Source organism: Leptodactylus fuscus, chromosome 10 (genome assembly GCF_031893055.1).
Source record: "Leptodactylus fuscus isolate aLepFus1 chromosome 10, aLepFus1.hap2, whole genome shotgun sequence".
Taxonomy (NCBI): domain Eukaryota; kingdom Metazoa; phylum Chordata; class Amphibia; order Anura; family Leptodactylidae; genus Leptodactylus; species Leptodactylus fuscus.
Window position 1 is genome coordinate 59,412,065 of NC_134274.1, and position 22,240 is coordinate 59,434,304.

Consider the following 22,240-nt stretch of genomic DNA (forward strand, 5'->3'; position numbering starts at 1 on the left):
GGCTGGTCCTGTGCCCGGAGTTCTCGTTCTTCTTCGCCTCGCTGCCCCCTGCCTCCCAGGTTAGGAGAGTGCGGGCGGGTTAGGAGAGTGTGGGCGGGTACTGGGAGGGGAGACATCATATCTCCCCACCCTGTACCCGCCCACACTCTTCCTAGCTCTATCAAACTAATCTGGGAGGCGGGGGCAGCGAGGTGAAGAAGAAAGAGAACACCGGGCACCGGACCAGCCATCTCTGCAGGTAAGTAGCTACTAGAGATGATAGCTAGTCTCCCATTAGAATGAATGGACGCAGCCGACGTGCAGGGGGTTAAGGATGTGTGCCGGCTGCTTCCATTCATTCCTATGGAACTGCAGCGGAGCCTTCACACTGAGCGTACACTCCGCTCAGAATGAGCGGAGCGTATACTCAGTGTGTAAGATAACATTGTTAGCTTTTACCACAATGCTTGGCCAGTAGCAAAGCATTGTGGGAAATAATCACCGATCCCGATCCCACCTAAAAAGATCGTGTTCGGAATTCCGATCGTGAATGTGAAATTTTCTCGATCGCCGATCGGAATCCGATCTTTTCCGAACACGATCGCTCAACCCTAGCCATGACATATCTCCCTAAACAAAAACAGTAAAAAATATTATAGAAGTCGTTGAATATATTGACCCCAGGAAAATAGCTAATGTACAAAAATTTTTTATTGTTTTATTTTTATGCAATAACATGAGCAAAGCAATATAAATATGGTATCACCGTAATTTTAATGACCTGCTGGACAAAGATGCCATGTCAATCATAATGCAGAGTGAACGCCATAAAAACAAAATGCACCCCAAAATGGGGTGCAATCCATATGGAAATGAGCTGTTCGGTATACCCGTTTTAAGATTATGCATTTCAAGCATTGATTGCAAGGTCAAAGTGGATAGAGCCAGCAGGTGGCAGATCTAAGAGAGAAGTTGGGGACTGCCATTTGCCCGCTAATATTCTACAATACAGGCACAATATTCTAGTCAATAAAGGATACACCAGACAAGGCTGTCTAAATGCAAATCTCCTGTATACCACGATGCCATTCTCATAAACTGTAGGAAACTGCATCAAATTACAAATATGCCTTTGGCTCTATATTCTGGTGAGAAAACTTATTTTGAAACTAAATCAGGTATAACCTGTAAAATCTGATGCAAGAACTAGGTCAGTCCCCAAGTGTTCCAATAGATTGGGCAGATCTTGTGTCTCGGACTGATCGCTTTAAGTTTTTCTTTTTTCATTCCACTCTATATAGTGCGTGTCTTCTTTTTGGAATCTGTAGGATTATTTTCCATTTAAATGAGTCCTCTGTATTCATTCCCTGCTTTATATTAACTCTGTTAACCTCATATTTCTAAAGTTGTAATATAATATTTGGTATCTGGTGGTAAGAAGATTGATTCAACCGCTATGCAAATGTTACTCATTATAAGCAAAACGGATTCCGGCGGTATAAATGTCCTTTCAGATAGCATTCAGGGCCAGCTAATTTAGATGAATGCCGCTGAAGTAAGGAAATCTTCGGAAATTATATATCTGCAGAGGTGCCATAGAGTAATTGAAACATGATACACACCCACATGCCAGTGCCACTGACTGACACTAGTTGAAATGCTGTGATGCGTGACTTTAATAGAGTAGTAAAATCCAGCCCATAAAATGTCTGTATTCATTTCTAATTGCTGTTATCCTTCAAATAAAATATTCTATGTAATTGCTATTTAATCATCCCTTTCATGCAAACACATATTATCCCCTATCCACAGTATTATTAGGGGGTTTGGATCACTAATTCCACCTGATCGTGAGATCAGATGTCACATGTGCTCCACAAGAAAGGAACGTCCATGTATGTACTACGGATATATGGAACTGCTGAAAAGAAGCCGAGCAAAATCTGTAAGGGTAAGTTAACATGGCGGAACTGCCACAGATTTGGAGACGGATTCCACTCCTCAATCCGAGACATATTCCACCCAGATTCTGTCTCCTATTCGTTTTCAATGGGAGGCAGAGATCGCAGCAGGACGCGGCTCAAGACTCCTTGCTGATTACGCCAATTCAGCGGCGAAAATCCACAACAAAATGCTGATGCCCTAATGCTGATGCTTTAAGGGCTCATTCACACTACGTAAACGCCAGCTTATTCTGAACGTAAAACACGTTCAGAATCAGCGGCGTATAAAGCAGTTCCCATTCATTTCTATGGGAGCCGGCATACGGGCGCTCCCCATAGAAATGAATGGGCTGCTTTTTTCACTACGAGCACTCCCATTGAAGTGAATGGGAAGTGCCGGCGTATACGGCAAGCTCTGCTCATGCCGAGCCGTACACGCGAGCACTTTCCATTCACTTCAATGAGAGTGCTCGTAGTGAAAAAAGCAGCCCATTCATTTCTATGGGGAGCGCCCGTATGCCGGCTCCCATAGAAATGAATGGGAACTGCTTTATACGCCGCTGATTCTGAACGTGTTTTACGTTCAGAATAAGCTGGCGTTTACGTAGTGTGAATGAGCCCTAACACTGTAACACTCAAAGCTTCAGACAGGAAAATACATATTCATTATGCAATTGATTCTTCATAACCTGAAAATTAGAGTTTTACATGGAAATATACTTTGATTTGGGACAAGCTGCCAAGTTATATTGACAGAGCTGTTGTTACCTTGAGAAATTCTTGAAAAACAAAACACAGATAAATCTGACTCATCTCTTTCTCAAAATTGTTCTCCATTTCTGGAGCTGCTGACCAATATGGTGGTCATAAGGGTATATGCACATGTGGCAGCTTTGCAGCACAAATGTTTGCATCTGAAAATCATGTCTATTTATCTGTATAGGTTTGTCTTGGCAGCAGGCACATGGATTTAGGACAGCCTAAATAAATCTGCAGTTGTGTACACACATACATGCCTCATCCAACTTTCCTAGAACCTGGAATGTTAAATCTGTCTATACAATGATGCATCCTACTTGGCAGAAATACATCCAAATTTGGCAGACTAAGGGGGCGTTCACACTACCGTCAGTGTCCGACAGGTAGTGTCCGCTCCTAATGTCCGCTCAAAATCTGGCACGGACATTAGGAGCGGACATTAGCTGTGTCCGTGACACCTGTCATTTATTTAAATGAGAATCGGGTGCGTTCGTTTGCACTCCGTGCCTGTCCTTCCCTGTCCGCAAGTGAAGATGTCGGGTTTTTCTGTCCGCTTGAGAAGTCGGACATCTTCACTTGCGGACAGGGAAGGACGGGCATGGAGTGCAAAAGAACGCACCCGATGCCCATTTAAATAAATGACAGGTGTCACGGACACAGCTAGTGTCCGCTCCTAATGTCCGTGCCAGATTTTGAGCAGACACTAGGAGCGGACACTACCTGTCGGACACGGTAGTGTGAACGCTCCCTTATTCTGTGGAAAACAAAGAAAGTAGGTGATATACCAAAGCAGGAGACGCCATCCCATTGTGCAATATGAATATTTTTTCTATTTGAGAAAAGAAAATTACTTTAGAGAATATCAAGTAGTATATTCATGTTGTAGGTTGTATAGTGAATGCTAAATAGTATATATATGCCCATTTTCTAATATAACATCTGACCTGGTCAGAATAGAGAAATTGCTGCTGATTTGGACTCCAGGCAAGGATTTCTGCACTGCTGACAAAATACTGTACATGTCATGTAACTGAAGATCCCAGATAAAAATTAGGAGACACCTAGGACGGAAAAACAAAGCATCCGCTCACCTCTTCCAGAGTAATCCAGCACTAGCAGACACTGCGGTAGCTCCTACAAGGGCAGCAAGCATAAATCTTCTTCTGCTGCGCACTGGATTAGCTACTCCATGGTACCGCCGGGACACAGTTGCCAGTCCTGCCACTGCTGGCAAGAAGCGAAGGCGAAACATCCTATTAAATAACAGAAGAAAAAACATATTTTACTTTGAATGAATCACAGGATTCAGAAAAGTCTGACAGCATACAACCTTCTTATGAAGTTCATACAGGTTCAAGAACTAAATCGCTGCTAAATATAGTGCAAGCCCTACAGAGAACATTTAGCGTAAGGACACACTTTCGGGTTTTTAGATGCAGTTCATGCTCAAGGAATTCTGGGAAAGGATATGAAACACTTTTATTAGTGGGGAAAAAAATGTCCTCTGACATTAGCGGTGTTATATACCACTAAAGCGGATCATGTGCTGAATTCAGTGCACTGTTAGCTTTTTAGCAGTATATAATATTGGTGAATTCAGCTTTGCCTGTAGCTCCCGAGTTCCAGAGATATCTGTACTGTTAGTTTCAGAAGGTATATACTTCCACAGTCAGAAGAGCAGTGTCATTTCTGGGCTGTGAGGAACACTCCCCTGACAGTACTCTTGCATAGACTTGCATTGTGCGAAAACGCTGAGCAGTAAGGCCCACCCTTCTGACAGTGGAGGGATATCGGTGCCGAAACTAATGGCACCAACATCTCTAGCACTGAGCACATACCGGCAAAGATATCAGCTTTCTAGTAATAATAATAATAAAAAATTAATTTTATTTATATAGCGCCAACATATTCCACAGCACTGTACAATTAGTAGAGTTCACATACAGACAGAAAGATACATTACAAAGAAAGTCATTTCAGGCAATGGGACTGAGGGCCCTGCACGCAAGAGCTTACAATCTATGAGGTAGAGGGGGTGACACAAAAGCTATCAGGGGCGGCATTGCTTATGCAGAGGTCAGAAAATTTTGTAATCGAGGTTACTGTCATTACACAAACATAAAACTTTATGAGCCGTCACCAGTCGTGACCTTTAACTTTAATGTGGATGGTGCCTGGACATATAGAGTTAGCCTGAAATGGCATCATATCATGTGGGGAAATGTGGGAGCGGGGACAGAGGAGGGTTAAATTTTGGGGATTCTAATTATGGTATGGAAGGGTTTACATTAGGAATTGTGATAGGCCTGTCTGAAAAGATGTGTCTTTAGTTAGCGCTTGAAGCTGTAGAAATTGGGAGTTAATCTGATTGTCCGGGGTAGAGCATTCCAGAGAAGTGGTGCAACTCGGGAGAAGTCTTGTATACGAGCGTGGGAGGTTCTGATAATAGAGGATGTAAGTGTTAGGTCATTGAGTGAGCGGAGAGTACGGGTTGGGCGGTAGACAGAGATGAGGGAGGAAATGTAGGGAGGTGCGGCATTATGGAGAGCCTTGTGGATGAGGGTGATAACTTTATATTTTATTTTATAATGAATAGGCAGCCAATGTAGTGACTGGCACAGAACGGAGGCATCGCTGTAGCGTCTGGACTGATAGATGAGCCTGGCCGCTGCGTTCAGAATAGATTGTAGAGGGGAGAATTTAGTGAGGGGAAGACAGATTAGTAAGGAGTTACCAGTAGTCAAGGCGAGAGTGAATCAGAGAGACAATAAGTGTCTTTAGTGTATCTCTGGTAAGGAAAGGGCGTATTCTGGAGATGTTTTCGAGGTGGAGGTGACATGAGTGTGCAAGTGATTCAATATGGGGAGTGAAGGAAAGGTCTGCATCAAACATGACCCCGAGGCAGCGGGCCTGCTGCCTAGGAGTTATAGTAAGGCCTGAGACTGCAAGGGATATATCAGGGACGGATCTATTAGATGGTGGAAACAGCGGTAGTTTAGTCTTAGAGAGATTTAGTTTCAGATAGAGCAACGACATGATATTAGAGACAGCAGAAAGACAGTTGCTGGTGTTCTGTATGAGTGCAGGGGTGACATCACGGGAAGATGTGTATAATTGGGTGTCATCAGCATAAAGATGGTACCGGAAGCCAAATCTGGTGATGGTTTGTCCAATGGGTCTGTGTAGAGAGAAAAGAGCAGGGAGCCTAGGACCGAGCCCTGAGGAACACCAACAGCAAGGGAAAGAGGGGAGGAAACAGAGCCCGCAAATGATACACTGAAGGTGCGGTCTGAGAGATAAGAGGAGAACCAGGAGAGCGCAGTGTCCTTGAGGCCGACTGAGCAGAGCATAGTGAGGAAGAGTTGATGATCAACAGTGTCAAAAGCTACAGAGAGGTCCAGAAGAATAAGAAGAGAAAAGTCAACATTAGATTTAGCCATTAGGAGCCATTAGCAATATATAATACCGCTGACGTCAGAAGACTTGAAAGGTCCTCTTTAAAGAAGCTTTGTGTCATGATTTGGGATTTAAGTCAAAGCAGAAAATCCCATTCAAAAGGAAGAACACCAATTTGCAGACAGCGGTTTCAGGTTCTAGCTCCACGTCGGAGTACCAAAATGAGACATGGTACCTCTATATCAATGGCTTCTCATTTAGCCACCCAGTACCTTGCTCTGCACTAACAAATGACAAGAACCCTAAACTAGCTCTCTGCAAATGGGAGTTTCTTCTGTTTTTGCTCATAATCAAAATCGTGTCACAAGGCTCCTTGAAAGTCAGCCATTAGAGGAATTGCCCAGGGACTTTAATTTGGCTTACTTCCTCTAGGCATTTGTTCGAACAGGACCTGGGGGTTCTGGACTGGTTCCAACACTGGGTTATGTGATGGAAACCAGCCCTCGCTGTCAGTATTACTCCACCTTTCCCCTCATCTCCAGTTTTCACAAGTAGTTACCTGTGATTTGGAGGCTGGCAGACTATAATAAAGCTACCTGTAAACTCAGGGGATGGAGGGAAGGTTCCATTCATATGACCCAGGGTCAGAACAAGCCCAGGAGCAGCATGAACAAATGACTGGAGAAAGCAAGTTAAATTAAAGTCCGAGGATAAGCCCTTTAGCTTATAGGAGGCTACCTTCCACAAGGTTGTGGTAGAGGGAGGGAAATCTTATGTGCATAGCCTTTCTCAGGGATTCGGCAGCTGCACCTGAGGCAACAGATGACACAGCAATTGCAGCTGAACTATGACATTAATGACAATTTTAGTTGTAGCATTTAGTAGAATATAATGTCATTGTCCTGAAAGTCCTAATATATTTCAGCATTTTACCTACCGGTACTGTTTCGGACCGTATTGTATATTGCTCAGCTATATCATGCAAGGGATTGGGTTATTGTATATTGTTATACTCTTAGATTTTGTACAATTTTTTAATTACCTCATTAATAAAGGGAAGCGAATCTACAAGTAGGGCATGTAAATTCCTCTGCCTACAATTTCCTGCCGGGTCGATAATGCAGGGTCTATGGTTATGATTTATATGGTGACTGCAGTCATGTCCATGTCCCTGTTCACTCATTCTTTCACCAGCGGACGTTTTGTTTTTATTAACGTGTCCAGAGCTCTCCCTTTACTTGTCAATGTCATTCTCGCCCGCCTGGAATCTCCTTTTTAGTCTCATCCAGTAATTTAATACGCTGGCAGATTTATTTGCTGGCAGCTGCTAGTTGGTAGCAATTTCTGCAATGCAGTAAAGACCACGGCTAAGCCTAACACGGAGCAGCTTTGGACAGATCATGCCAGTGTTAAATAGGAATGCTTTTATCTTTAAACATAAAACATTTCCCATCGATATGATCTACAATAATGCATTTATATCAGATCTGAAGCTCACTGATCCACTATAAGAAAAAAAGAAGTTCAGAAGCGCGTCACCTCTGGTTTAGTGATGTTATGTTTAGTGTGATGATACATAAATCTATAATCACAACACATGTTATACATTATAGGATCTCTCAAGGATTAGAAAAAATAGGACTTATAATGCAGCCCTGCTCCAAAGAAGTGAATGCAGCTGAGCTGCAGTAACACACACAACCTAAGTACAAGAGTGGCGCTCTTTTTTGACATAAGCAAATTATTTTTTCAGCTCGCCTGTCTGCTCTTCTAACATGCCTATTTCAGTAAATACCTGAATTCTCCATAAAATAACTCTGAATTTTGCCATTTCTTTAATGAGTAAATTAAAGAGGTTTCCTTTAGTGATGATCCGTCTTTTGTATAGGTTATCAATATGTGATCCATGTTCTGATAACCAGGAACCCCACTTATTAGCTGGTTGAAGGCAGCAGCATATTATTGAGTGCTGTGTTTGATATAGCAGCACAGCCACATTCACTTGAATGTGATTGAACTACTGATGTGCCATGTAACAGGATGAACAGGATATCACTGGCACAGAGGAGATAGGCCATCAATATAAAAGTGCAAAAAAATCCTTGAACAACTGGATGCTACTAGTTTGGAGTGTGTCCCTATCAGAATGTGCAGGGTCACACCACCACCACATGTCAAATGGGAGGGCCCAGCTGTCAATTTACTCAAACATTTCCAGGAAGATAAATAGGAACTGCTCAATTCCGATTTACAGAATTGCTTTTTTTATGGGAATTGGATGTATTTACTAAAACAGACATGTCAAGACTAGTGATAGTCTGCCTTTAAAGAATACTCCCACCTATCCTGTGGATACACCATAACTATCTAAGATCAGCGTGGTTCTCAGGGGTTGGACTCCCCACCTAGCTCCACAATAGGGGTTCCTCTTACTCCCATTACATTGACTGTCAATGTTCTGACTGTATTCCCTGGCTGTATGAATGGAACTCACTTCATTATAATCAGGTAGGGGGATTCACACATAAGAATTTAACACTTGTTTGAGGTCGGATTCAACCCCAAATCATCAGCAGATTTTGCCTGCCATCATTTTCAAAGGGAGGCAAAAATCACAGCAGGACACTGCGGAAAGCTGGCAGACGGAAAATAAAGAGAAATTCTTCCTTTATTTTCACCGTGTGAATGGTGTGATGCAGTGAGTTCCTCAATGGCCAGATCGCTACTGTAATGAACTCATAGATTTATGTCAATACTGTAGTAACCTTTCACCATTCGGGTGCATCACAATTCTGAAAATTGCATTCACATGGTCATGGTCAGTGCAGGAAAAATAAATGGTACCTCAACAGAGTTTCAAGGGTAGAACTGTGTGAATAGGCCCTTAGGGCAGGCAGAGAAGATGCATTTATATCAGAATTTTGCAAAAATGCTTGTCCCTCATACTGTACAGTTTCATTGTCTATTTACACAAGTCAATGAACTATTCACAAATGATTTTATGTTCCTACAAACATTTCTGGCTCACTTTTGGCCCAATCAACTCGAAGGGTATATTCACACTACTGTTATTACTACTGTTATTACCGTATTTTGCGGACTATAAGGCGCACTGGACTATAAGGCGCATTACCCATGAGCGCCTTATAGTCCTGTCTAGGTTTATATATAAGGCGCTCCGGACTATAAGGCGCAGCGCTCTCCGGTGCGCCTTATATGTGATTGAAAGCGGCGGCCGCTTAACCCCCCGCGTGCCAGCCGCTTCTATTCATTTCAATGGCACGCTTCCATTGAAATGAATGGAAGCGCTCGGCACGCGAGGAGTTAAGCGGCCACCGCCGGCAAAGTCTGCGTGCCGCTTCCATACATTGCAATGGGAGCGTGCTATTCGAATAGTATTCGCTCATTTCTAACTTCAATTGTAAGAAGTTACAATTGAAGTTAGAGATGAGCGAATACTATTCGAATAGCACGCTCCCATTGCAATGTATGGAAGCGGCATGCAGATTTCCATATATAAGGCGCACCAGACTACCGGAAACTACGGTATTGTCCGTGACGGAAGAAAGCTTTCACATGGGGGACACCAGGCCGAGGGGGATTCATCTGCATCTGTGGTTTAATTTCCGTTGCTCTGGATGGATGAGAGCAATGGACACTAAAAAATGGTTGCATGAACCCACCCTAAAGATACACCTTAAGATTTTTTTATGCAGATTTTGAAGACAAAATTAATGGATTAAAAAATATTAAAAATAAAAAGAAGCAGTGCCATCCGTCTTTATACTTTTATTCCTCTCCCATGATAATCCACACCTAATTTTGTCATCTACCCATATACTTTTAAGATAATAAATTTTTACTCCATAATATTTTGTATTTATTACTTTTCATGGACATTCAGAAGCTGATTCAGTAAATAATAAATGATCTCCATTGTAAACAGGATGTGGCTAATGCCAAATAACAAGAAAAAATAAATAAAAAGACATTTTGAAACTCCGGTTTTGAACCAAAGAATCAATATCCGGGCTGTTAGCTGGGTAGAATAGATTGAAAAGCAGTCAAATACAAATTTTCTGAACTACTGTTTTGGTAGAGTTTTTTAAAATAGTCTAGTACCTGCAAGGATTATGTACACGCAACACAGAACAAACAATAGACTGACCACTGAATAAAGGGTTGGGCATTTATTCTTGGAAGCCTTTATAGATGTTCTTATGGATTTGCTAGGGCTCTTCTAAACTTTCCCTACAGTCTTTATGTTTTCACAGTTTCTGCAGTAGAAAATTTGCAATTTGCAATGTGGATAAGATTTTTTAAGGGAATTACTTCCGTGTTGCAGAATGCATTACAGTGATAAACATCATACATTTTGTATGTCACTTTAGTAGGTTTGGAGAATGAGAAATCTGAAGTTGGTGCAATGGGGGTGGGCCTTCAGTTCCCAGGAGAACTTCTCCTAACATCTCCTGCCTGTTCCACCCTGTACACTGCTAGAACATGACCCATCCTACTTGAGCAGCAAGAGCAGGGCTCCCAGGTCTGAAGACCAGCCCCAAATGCCTCATTTGCATAACAATTCAGAGTTGTTTTTCTCCTATTCTACCAAAGGAGGTGATCAAACATAACCAACATCGTGGGCACCCTTTTTCCTTGGGCCTTCTGAGGGACCTCTGATGGCCTGTTATTGGACCGTAGCAGTCACGTGGCATAACAGCGCTATTACCCCTCTCTCCCATCCACATATTGCAGAAAAATATGCACAGCGGAAATGCTGCAATTTCCAATAATGTTGCATTTTTTTGGATTTCGCAGCATGTCAATTATATTGATAGAAACACTGGCGGTTTCCCTGTAGGTATAATTGAAGCAGAAACTCTGGAGCGTTTTTTTGCTGTAACCTGGTATGTGGCACTTTAGCCTCAAGGAATGTTTGGACGTGGCATGGAGGGAATAGAGTGGTGATAGTACATATGCCAGGCCAACCCTCTATTCACCTCTATGGCACTGATAAGTACTGACAGTTCCATAAAGGTAACTGGGCAGTGATCATACATGTGCACTACAGAGGGGACTCTGTAACCTGTGCATAGTGAATAAGTGCTGTTAGTGGAAAAAACCCTTTATCATTGTAAAAACATTGTTATCCTTTAAAGCCGAATGCTAGATATAGTTGTTTATGCTTGAAACTGATATAATGTTATATGATAAGATGGCACCGCATCCAGGATGGGTGCAAGAAAAACAAATGCTTGGCTTGCTGCCACAAGACAGCTCCCGAAGGTTACCACGCAGGACCGGGAGCAGCTGGATATATATGGCACTGCTTAAAACTTTTTCTGTTTGATTGAGATGTACCATACCAATCAGGAATGAATATGAAAACTTATGTTGTTGTTACATCACTTCCTTTCTCTGCTACTATTTAACCCTGTGCTCTCAATAAAAAGTGCGTCAGCATACATTTTTTGCTGAGAGAAGAATGAATACCAATACACAGAGTGGTGTGATTTCTTCACCACCTGGCACTCAGCCTGATTAATTAGGACGACAATAGTTACCCAAGATTATTGGTCAATTAGTCATAAACGCCACTATGACCTTATCATCATCATATATAGTCCTTCGTTTTATGGTAAAATAGAATATAAATTCTTTTAAAAAAAAAAACCACACATATGAGAACAGAGACTTGAAGCTTACACTGCCTAGCAGAAATATTGTCATTCGCAGCAGGTAAGACAGCTTCTTGAAAGGTTGTTCTTGTTGGAAAGGTTAATGGAGGTTTTGAGGGATTTCCCTAATGGATAAGTTAAGTGGCGAGGCTCTGTGATAAATGGGAATTGGAGTTATCTGTGCGACTTCATACAGCAGAGATAATATGCTTTGCTGCTGGCACCTATACACACTATGGTAGGGGACAGTTTATTATAGTAATACTTTAGCATTTTAATGAGAACTGCACCCGCTATTCACAGCATGCCCAATGAAAGAGGCTTGAAAATACAATTTCACAAAGTCATCGAGGTAATAGCACTTAACACATGCAAGAGGTCAGTGGGGAAAGCTAAAATATACAGATAAACTTCATGTTCTTTTATAAAGCAGCATTTACGTAAAAGGAGTAAAGATCAGGATAGAATGGCTGTGGCACCCCAACGCATGCTGTCTTATGAGCGAACAAAGTCATCCGGTAACTAGTACTAGAGAGATGGTCTGTCCTTCTCTGGGCCAAGTGGTTTTCCCTTCAGTCAGGCTTTCAGTTTCTGGATCCATACAGAAATTGTGTACTTAGTACCAAGGCCAGGACCAGATCCAGTAAGGTAAGGGTATGTTCACATGCGGCAGGTTTATTGCAGGCATTCCTCCAACAATCCTATAAATCTGAATGAGGATTGCAGAAATCCAAGGGTGCCACAACACCCCCTTCACATGTACCAAACAGGTTTTCAGTCACAGAACTTTTTGCAACATTTTGACATGTGGTTTTGAGTGTTATCATTGCTTTTTCCTTTAGGTTATTTGAATGCTTTTTGTGTCTTTTTTTTCGGTGATAAATAGAGCTTTATTTTTATGCTTTTATTTTTCCATGTTTTTCTTTCTTTTAGTATTCGGGAAAATTTAAAGAAAAAAAAAAAGAGGGAAAATGTCTGTTCTTCACATGTTTTATTATTATTAATTATTATTAATTGTTATTATTTTATTATTAATAATAATAGCAGCACAAAACCATACTAAATAATTGTTACAGTAATTTTTATTGTTGTGGGGCCTCTAGGACATAGCAGCTCATACAGTTCTCAGCCCCCGGAAGTTGTGACCATGGCCAGAAGTGGAGTCGTATAATGGTGGCTCCCACAAATAAGCATACAGCAATTGGTAAGGCAAGAATGGTAATAAGCCACCTTCCCTATAGGAGGTCTGGCTGTATTAATAGCTGGACCCCATTTGGGTATTAAGTGTCCTTGCAGGGTTAAGTGTGGACCATCCGGACTTGTATAGTCTACAGGAGGTTAAGTCTTGGGAAAGGTGTAATCCTATCCTGTTCTTGGCACCGAATTCTGGGGTTCAGCAAGAAACCTCCATAAAGATTCACCAATGTCTACAGGAAATACACTCACCGGCCACTTTATTAGGTACACCATGCTAGTAACGGGTTGGACCCCCTTTTGCCTTCAGAACTGCCTCAATTCTTCGTGGCATAGATTCAACAAGGTGCTGGAAGCATTCCTCAGAGATTTTGGTCCATATTGACATGATGGCATCACACAGTTGCCGCAGATTTGTCGGCTGCACATCCATGATGCGAATCTCCCGTTCCACCACATCCCAAAGATGCTCTATTGGATTGAGATCTGGTGACTGTGGAGGCCATTGGAGTACAGTGAACTCATTGTCATGTTCAAGAAACCAGTCTGAGATGATTCCAGCTTTATGACATGGCGCATTATCCTGCTGAAAGTAGCCATCAGATGTTGGGTACATTGTGGTCATAAAGGGATGGACATGGTCAGCAACAATACTCAGGTAGGCTTTGGCGTTGCAACGATGCTCAATTGGTACCAAGGGGCCCAAAGAGTGCCAAGAAAATATTCCCCACACCATGACACCACCACCACCAGCCTGAACCGTTGATACAAGGCAGGATGGATCCATGCTTTCATGTTGTTGACGCCAAATTCTGACCCTACCATCCGAATGTCGCAGCAGAAATCGAGACTGATCAGACCAGGCAACGTTTTTCCAATCTTCAATTGTCCAATTTCGATGAGCTTGTGCAAATTGTAGCCTCAGTTTCCTGTTCTTAGCTGAAAGGAGTGGAACCCGGTGTGGTCTTCTGCTGCTGTAGCCCATCTGCCTCAAAGTTCGAAGTACTGTGCGTTCAGAGATGCTCTTCTGGCTACCTTGGTTGTAACGGGTGGCTATTTGAGTCACTGTTGCCTTTCTATCAGCTCGAACCAGTCTGGACATTCTCCTCTGACCTCTGGCATCAACAACGCATTTCCGCCCACAGAACCGCCGCTCACTGGATGTTTTTTCTTTTTCGGACCATTCTCTGTAAACCCTAGAGATGGTTGTGCGTGAAAATCCCAGTAGATCAGCAGTTTCTGAAATACTCAGACCAGCCCTTCTGGCACCAACAACCATGCCACGTTCAAAGGCACTCAAATCACCTTTCTTCCCCATACTGATGCTCGGTTTGAACTGCAGGAGATTGTCTTGACCATGTCTACATGCCTAAATGAACTGAGTTGCCGCCATGTGATTGGCTGATTAGAAATTAAGTGTTAACGAGCAGTTGGACAGGTGTACCTAATAAAGTGGCCGGTGAGTGTAGTAGCTTGTCTGATAACACTGGCATGGGGGCTTTCATCAGGGTTGGGTAGATTGGATTTCAGAGATTTCTAGCAGTCAGTGCCTCGCAGCAAGTAAAGTCTCATTCGTACATCAATTTTTATCTTCACTCTTCTATTCATTTTTTTCACTGATAGAAAACTGACTCATTCAAATCTGTAGGGTAAATGGCACATGCATTTTTTTTTCCAGTCTTCATGTCCGTTCTGTTTCTAACACAGCATGTCCTACTTCCGTCCGTTTTTCATAAGTTTTGACCTATTGAAGTCTATGGGATCAGTGAAAAAATAAACGACAACCAGGGAAATTTTGATGGAAAAAAAATCAGAGAGACTGCCCCAAAATGGGTGTTTAAATACACGGCAGCCTTTTACCAGTAGAATTATTTTTTTTAATTTTTTTTTTTAAAAAAGAGAACACTGAAGATAAAAACGTGTGTGTGCATGAGGTGTAAAAAAGGATGTGTTTGAAGCAACCCTGATTCCTTCACAAATGGCTCATACTAGTTAAAAATAAATTTACTGCAGTAAAACGGTAACATCAGGTTTTTCATTGCCATGACATAAATAATCAGGCTACATAGATAGTACATGCAATACATTTATCACAAATCATTATCTAAAAAAAACCTTTTCTAAAGTCATATGAGTAAATGCAAATTGACAAATTCTGCGTCAAGTTCCACACAAACAGAAAAAGTGTAATTTTCTGCCTCCCATTCTTCCAATTGGAGTTTTAGGCCGGGGTCCCACAGGATGTAAATGCCGCGATTTGCCTGCAGTGGAGACGCTGCGGGAAAAATCACGGCGTTGTACAGTGCAGGCAAAGTGTTAAATATTATATATTTACAATATTCTCTAGCAGACATGGGGTTAACACTCTACTGACATCATATACTGCTATATTCTGGTACATGGGTGCGGTTAGAGTACACCATAGTAGAAATCTCCTTACATAGCTGTAACATGGAAGGTAACACCCACTCTCATGAACATAAATGAGTGACAGACACACACGTCGTCGTCGTCATCCATGGGGGGGATCCATGGGAAATCTATGGCAGGTCTGTCTGCTATCACTCTCTGTCATCCTGGACAAGATGTCGTGAATATCCCAGATGACCAGACCAGATGATCAAGCATGAACCAAGCTGTAACTACAGGATATCCAGATGATTTAACTTCTCTGAAGATGTAAGCTATTGACAATTGACCGATATTTGTGTTATTTGGACATTTTCCCTGTTCCTGTGTTTTCCTTCAAGATGTTTAATAAACCTCTACACTGATTTATAACAAGCTGACTTCTTCCTATCGTGGATAAGGCCTACAACACGTGACACAAGTCTATCCCACAATTTGAAGGATATTTAACAGTGGACACAAGTCTCACCGGCAAATACAAGATATAACAGTGGCGAGCCTTAACAGTGGCGAGCCAGGTATGGATATTTAACACAAAGTGGATGGGATTCATGTGAATCCCATCCCCACTTTGCGGAAAAGATCGCAGCGTGGCTTTGCAAATCGCAGCATGTCAATTATATCTACGGAAACACCGGTGGCTTTCCCGTAAATATAATGTTAAGAGAAAGTACGCAGAGGAAAACTCTGTGAAATTTCTCTTAAAAGCGCTACGGAAAGAACCATAATGCGATCACGCCGCGCTTTAGCACTGTGTTTACGGCCCGTGGGTCCTTAGCCTTAAGGAGGAATTATAGCTGAGGAGAGATTTGGTAAAAAGTTACCCACTCCAGCTTCACTAATATGTACAGTGTGTTGTATACTTACCTTCAAAGTACTTCAATCATTAGCTTTTTAATGAATTAAAGGAGCTTTACTGCTTCTGACTGATCATCATCATCATTTATGAAGGAGTCAAGAGTTGGAGGTTTGGCCTACCGACTCCACAGCCCGATCGCCATAATCCATATAATAATACATTGCCAAAAGCCATATAATAAACTAACTTTAACCACATGATGAATGACAAAAACTCATCTTCATACTGTACGGCTTGTAAGCCGATGGCTGGTCAGGTAATGGAGGGGGTGTACCTCTTACCCAGACTACTCAGGTGGGTGAGATGAGAAAACTCCAGGAATGTTTGTTCTCAGCAGACAACTTTTGTCTGCTGAGCATTTTGGTAAATGCTCAGTACTGGGCTGGATTTTTAGGAATGACAGGTAGGATTGGTAGTCAGACCTGTCATTCCACCCCCCTCCAGGTCACACTTTGGGGATGTTCCTGCAGCGACTCAGCTGTTGAGAGTCTCCTCGTCAAGGAGGCTTAAGAAGTCAGCTCCAGCAGCAACACTTTGGCAGAGCCTGGCTGGAGAGCTGACAGAGAGGTCATATTCTTGGAGCTGTGTCCTGAATGATTCTACTGACTTTTTGGATGTCTGTTATTCTAGGTGAGGTAACCTAGTTAGAGCCTAGCCAGGCAGGTATTTATTTTTGTATTGTTTCCTTTTGTTGCTGCACTACCTTTTTGAGTGAAAATAAACTCTACCTTTGTATTGGACTAAAAGAAACTGGACTTGTGTGTCTATGCCACCCCACCTAGCAACCCCAGACCCTGACAGGCTACATTGACAAAAGATGAATGTGGCAGCACAGAAATGAAAAAAATTGTCTCCGTAACAAAGGGGGTAATGAAGTGTGTGATGTGAACTATATAAGAATATCTCCATGGATGCTTTATGTTTTTAACCCCTTCCAGTTGCAGTGATTTTTCGATTTTCAATTTAACTCTGCTCCCTCTAAAAGCCACTACTCTTATTTTATTATTATTTGTGGGACAAAATGTACTTTGTAATGGCACCACTTAATATTCTGTACAATGTACTGGGAAGCTGGAAAAAATGGAGTATAATTACAGGGATACCATTTTTTTTTTTTTACTTAAAATCCAAAACTTTGGAAAAAAAAAAATTCTGAGTCACCGTATTCTGACACCCATAACTTTTTTATATTTTTAGAAATGTATATACCAAGTATTTTCAGACACAGGGATACCTAATGTGTAAGTGTATTAACATTATTTATTTTTATATCTGATCTGGGGAAAGGGGAAGAGATATAAACTTCTAATATTTTATTAATTTATTTATGTATTTATTTTTAAACTTTTATATCTAGATTCCCTAGCGGTCTTAAACCCCAGCGGGTCTGATCAGTAATACAATGCATTGCAATGCATTGTAAAATCCCTATACTTCTATTACAGGCTGTCTAAGAAAATGGTGCCTCAGTCCACTTTAGCCAAGGCATCAAGAGGGTTAGTTCCCTCGATCGGTGTGATTGGTTGAGTCCTCGGAGATCCGGCAGCTATATGTGAACCCACTGTTAATCAGTTCTGGACTGCTTAATAAACTATATTCGTCCGGGAACTCCCTCTCTTGTTCAGGTACGGGTCCGTCCTTGCAGGGAACAGGCTGATACTACAGTCAGAGCTCCTCTAGAGAAGGCAGAGACGATGTTATACACTATTACTATGGGAGCCGCCATGGCGCAGCTCCCCTCTGACCCAATATTCATGTGCTCCGCCAGATATCAGTTACAGCTGCTGGGTCCTAGAGAACCCAGATAAGCTTAGCACTCATGGGCATGAGGCTGCATTCTTCCTGTAACTGGAGCTATAGGTATCATCCCCAGTTACACGAGAAATCAGCCCCCCACCAATAAAATAGTGTTCAGATGCCCCAAAAGGTCTATTATGGAGACACAATGTAGAAATAGAAATACATAAATAAAACAAAAGTCAAATAAAAATTTAATTAAAAATTTAAAAAATTAAAAACAAATATGCCAATACCACACACACACATCAATCACAGGTTCATGCCCCACCCCTGATGACACAAAATAAAAATTACCTAAATGAAGAGGGAAAATTATTTGAAAAAGTTTTCTGGTAGCACTTTTTGCTATTTAAAAAAAAAAAAGTGAACCATGAAACGCAGACACGTTTTCCCTCCTTTTTTGTTAATATTTCCTCGGGTATTAAAATAAAAAAATACATTTAAAAACATTCAAAAATAGAAATGATGTAGCAATAAATCCCCAATTGTCACACAAAAAAAAACACGCCAAAATTAGTACAACCCAAATGATAAAAACGTTGTAGCTCTCAAAACCACATATACGAATAAAAAAAGGGTCTGATCCTGTACTACAGAAATTGGCCTGGTACTGAAGTGGTTAAACTAAAAAGAAAAAAAAACAAACCTTTAATTAATCATCTTTAACCCTTTCCCGATATCCAGCATACTATTACGGCAGATGTCGGATATTTAAAAAAGGCGGCAGCTCAGCAGCTGAATGGCTTCCATACCTGCTGGGTCTCCGCGGAATGCCAGCCATATTAAAACACACAACATTCTACTTAAAGGGTATTCCCACCTCACATACTCATCAGTCTTTACTGCTGTAAAATCTTTTTTCTTCCTAGTTTCTTGCATCATTTGGTGGGTGGGGTTTCATATGCAACCTGCTGTTTAGCTCCGCCCCCAAATTCACGTGTAGCTCCGCCCACCCATATTGGACTATGAAGTATAGGCAGCAGCAACTCCATTCTGTGTTACATACAGACACTGCCTGTCTCTGCCATAATGAACACAACCGAATTAGCTAGCCTGATAACTGGGAGAACAGAAGAAATGAAAGCAGCTCCTCTCCCCTATCTGAGAGCAGGAAGCTAGGTCAGGTGGTGTAGACACAGGATTAGCTACAATCTGCAGGCAATCTGCAGGCCCCGGCAGCTAAGACACTCCCCGGCATCTGCTGTAATAGACCAGCGGATGCCGGGGAGTGTTTTAGCTGCCGGGGCCTGCAGATTGTCACGCTCCTGCCACTGCAGAAAACCAGCGGTGGCAGTAGCGCGGCCATGCTGCAAATCCGCTCCTCCCCCCACACTCCCCCCTCCGAAATTTGGGGGGGAAAAAGTGCGTCTTATAGTCCGAAAAATACGGTACATAGTAAGTATGGCTGGGGAAAAAAAAAACCCCACACAATAATCCAAGTGATGGGAAAGAAGGGAAATATGTAAACAGCCAAATGTAACGATTTCTGTAACTCCCATAGAGGTAAAGTTACAGAAATAGTGCAACACATTAAAGGGGTTGGCCACTTTCAGACCAATATTGACAAACAATTGTACAATACAAAGATATAAAATTTCCCAATATACTTTCTGTATCAATTCCTCACGGTGCCGCTTGTTACAGTCACAGCACAATATTCAGACAGCTGCCTGGTAATCAGCTGTGCACCTGTGTGCTCATCACATGACCATGAACCATAAATCACATGACCATGGTCAGAGTTTTATCCTCTAGAAGTAACAGAATGAATGACAGCAAGCAGAGATCTAGAAAACTGTGAGGAATTGATACAGAAAGTATATTGGAAAATTGTATATCTTTTTATTGTACATTTGTTTGTCAACATTGGTCTGAAAGTGGCCAACCCCTTTAAGCTAAGTGTAAGGGTCAATGCACACAGAGTTTGCATTAAGTGCGATCCTTTTTTGGAAGCTAATTTTGAGGCAGATTCAGCGTCAAAATCCTCGCCAAAAATCTCGGTGTGCATTGACCCCAACTACTAAAGTTACAGAAACCAGGTAACTCCTATTTACGACCAGGTGGAAAGGTGAATAAATCCCCATATTCCCATCTGGGCCATGTTTACCTCCGATGGGAATACCCCTTTAAGTCATAACAAAACAAGAAGGAGCCTCCTAAACCCCTGCTGAACCAACCGCAACAGTTACCTGGTGACTTGCAAAGGGACACATTTTCCCTGACAGAAATTAGTTAGTGTGAACACAGTCCAAAGTGGGATGTTCCTGCACTTAAAGGGGTTGTCCCATCACAAGGATCCTATGAGCGGAATAGCAGCATCGGTCCTGCCGCTGGTGGCTTCACCTGTGCCGGCGTCTAACCCTCCCCGGCATCCACCTCTCTATTACAGCGGATGCCGGGTCTGTATTACATTGTGAAGGCTGTACGTCCGATGCCTAGTGCATCAGCAGCGCACACGCAGGGCCAGTGGCATAGAAGCGACGACTTCTCTATATGTAACCCCGCCCACCAATGACGCAACAAAGCCGGAATTTGCTGCAGAGAAGACTGGCGAGTATGCGACGTGGGACAACCCCTTTAAATTAGTGACGCAGAAGAAACGTGTAAGGCTACTTTGACATCTGTGTTGGTGTCTACGGCGCAGATCTGTCTAAAATTGCCAAAGTGCTGCAAAGCCCAACTTTTTGTCATTTGATGATTTTAATTAAAATAAATAAATAAAAATTATAATCAATGCGGTCCGTCGGGTTTTGCTTGTGTCTGTTATAGAACCAATCCGTTTTTGCTTTTTTGTCACACAAAACACAGATGTGAACGCTGTACAACAATAACTCCATACAGTTAAAGGAAAATGTTCGTTCTTGTACGTTGTTAGCCAATGGGTTCCGAAACGTCTAATCTATCATCATTATGAGTTAGCCATTAAAAAGGTATCAACTACTGAAGACTATCAAGTTTTTTGTTTTTTTAATCCCATACAGTCATTAACAACATGGCAGAAGACGTGGCCTCCTAGACCTTATATCACCTAATAATTCACTGTCTACAGACATAAGATGGATTGTCACATATAGATCCCTAAATCCCTCCCCCCCAACAAAAACAACTAATGTACAGTAAGCCCCAAGAAGTGACCTATAACTAGTACATGATGTATACAGCAGCCACAAGCCTTACACTAGTGACTGACATACACATCCATACAGCGTACAGTATACAGGGATGTGTCCCACACTGTATACACAACACTGACAGGACTCTTTATTACTGGGTGTATTACTACCCACCTGGCCTCTCTAGCCGTCCAGTGGCGCCCCTCACTGTCGTCTGTAGAACACGAATGTGGGTCCGGACACTGAATAAACACACCGAGGTTTCCTCACAAGAGCCGGAGACACTGTGAGTAACACAGCACAGCCCACATAGGAACTGCACAGCCAGGAAGACGGGTAAACTACACTGCCCACAATGCCTCACGGTGTAAGGGAAAAAAAACTTTATTGACAGCGAACAAGTCCTAACCTACACACCTCAGCCCCTCTCCCTACATCCCCGGGTGAAAGGCCAGGACATCCAGAGCCCCCCTAGCTTCACCGTCGGCTCTCACAGCAGCCGTGGCCAGAGTCAGTGGAAGTTGTTAGGTCAGCTCCAGAGTTGACAGCTCCCTGTATTCACCACTACCCCCGTCCATTACAGCTGCTGGCTCATAGCCTGCCCAACATAACACACAGGAGCCTGCAGTCACCAGGGAAGTATTAATAATAATAATAATAAATAATAATACATTTTATTTATATAGCACCAACATATTCCGCAGCGCTGTACAATTCAAAGGTCCCACAGTTTCATGTCCCTTCCAGTTGCCCCCAAAGTATAATTTCTCCCCTCCAGTTGCCCTAAAAGTAGAATTATCCAATCCAGTTTAATGTCCCCCTTCAAACAGTCCCCCATTTAATGCCCCTTTCCAATTGACCCACAATATAATTTCCATATCTTGTTGCCCTCACAGTTTAAAATCTGCCTCCAGCTGAGGGCGGGTTCACACCAGTGCCTGAAATCCATTATACAGGTTTCCGTTTCCTGCCCAAGAAACTGGGCAGAAGACGGAAACTGGCAGGCACTTTTCAAACCCATTCATTTGAATGGGTTTGAAAGGTGCCCGGCCGTGAGCGCCAATGAGCGTTTTGTGCTCTCCGCGGCGAAACCGTTTTTTTTTTTTTTAA

General features: G+C 42.3%; 1 protein-coding gene across 2 annotated transcripts in view; it reads right to left on the reverse strand.

Annotated features, from left to right (window-relative positions):
- Positions 1–21,459, reverse strand: part of MICU1 (mitochondrial calcium uptake 1) — a 200,186-nt gene extending 178,727 nt beyond the window's left edge. For both annotated transcript variants that reach the window (XM_075258233.1, XM_075258232.1), the window contains exons 1-2: positions 21,305–21,459; positions 3,773–3,934 (exon numbers count right to left, since the gene is read on the reverse strand). In XM_075258233.1, the coding sequence (XP_075114334.1) occupies positions 3,773–3,933 (161 nt within the window). In that variant the 5' untranslated portion in view covers position 3,934; positions 21,305–21,459. The remainder of the gene's footprint in view (positions 1–3,772; positions 3,935–21,304) is intronic.
- Between the last annotated feature and the right edge of the window lie 781 nt (positions 21,460–22,240).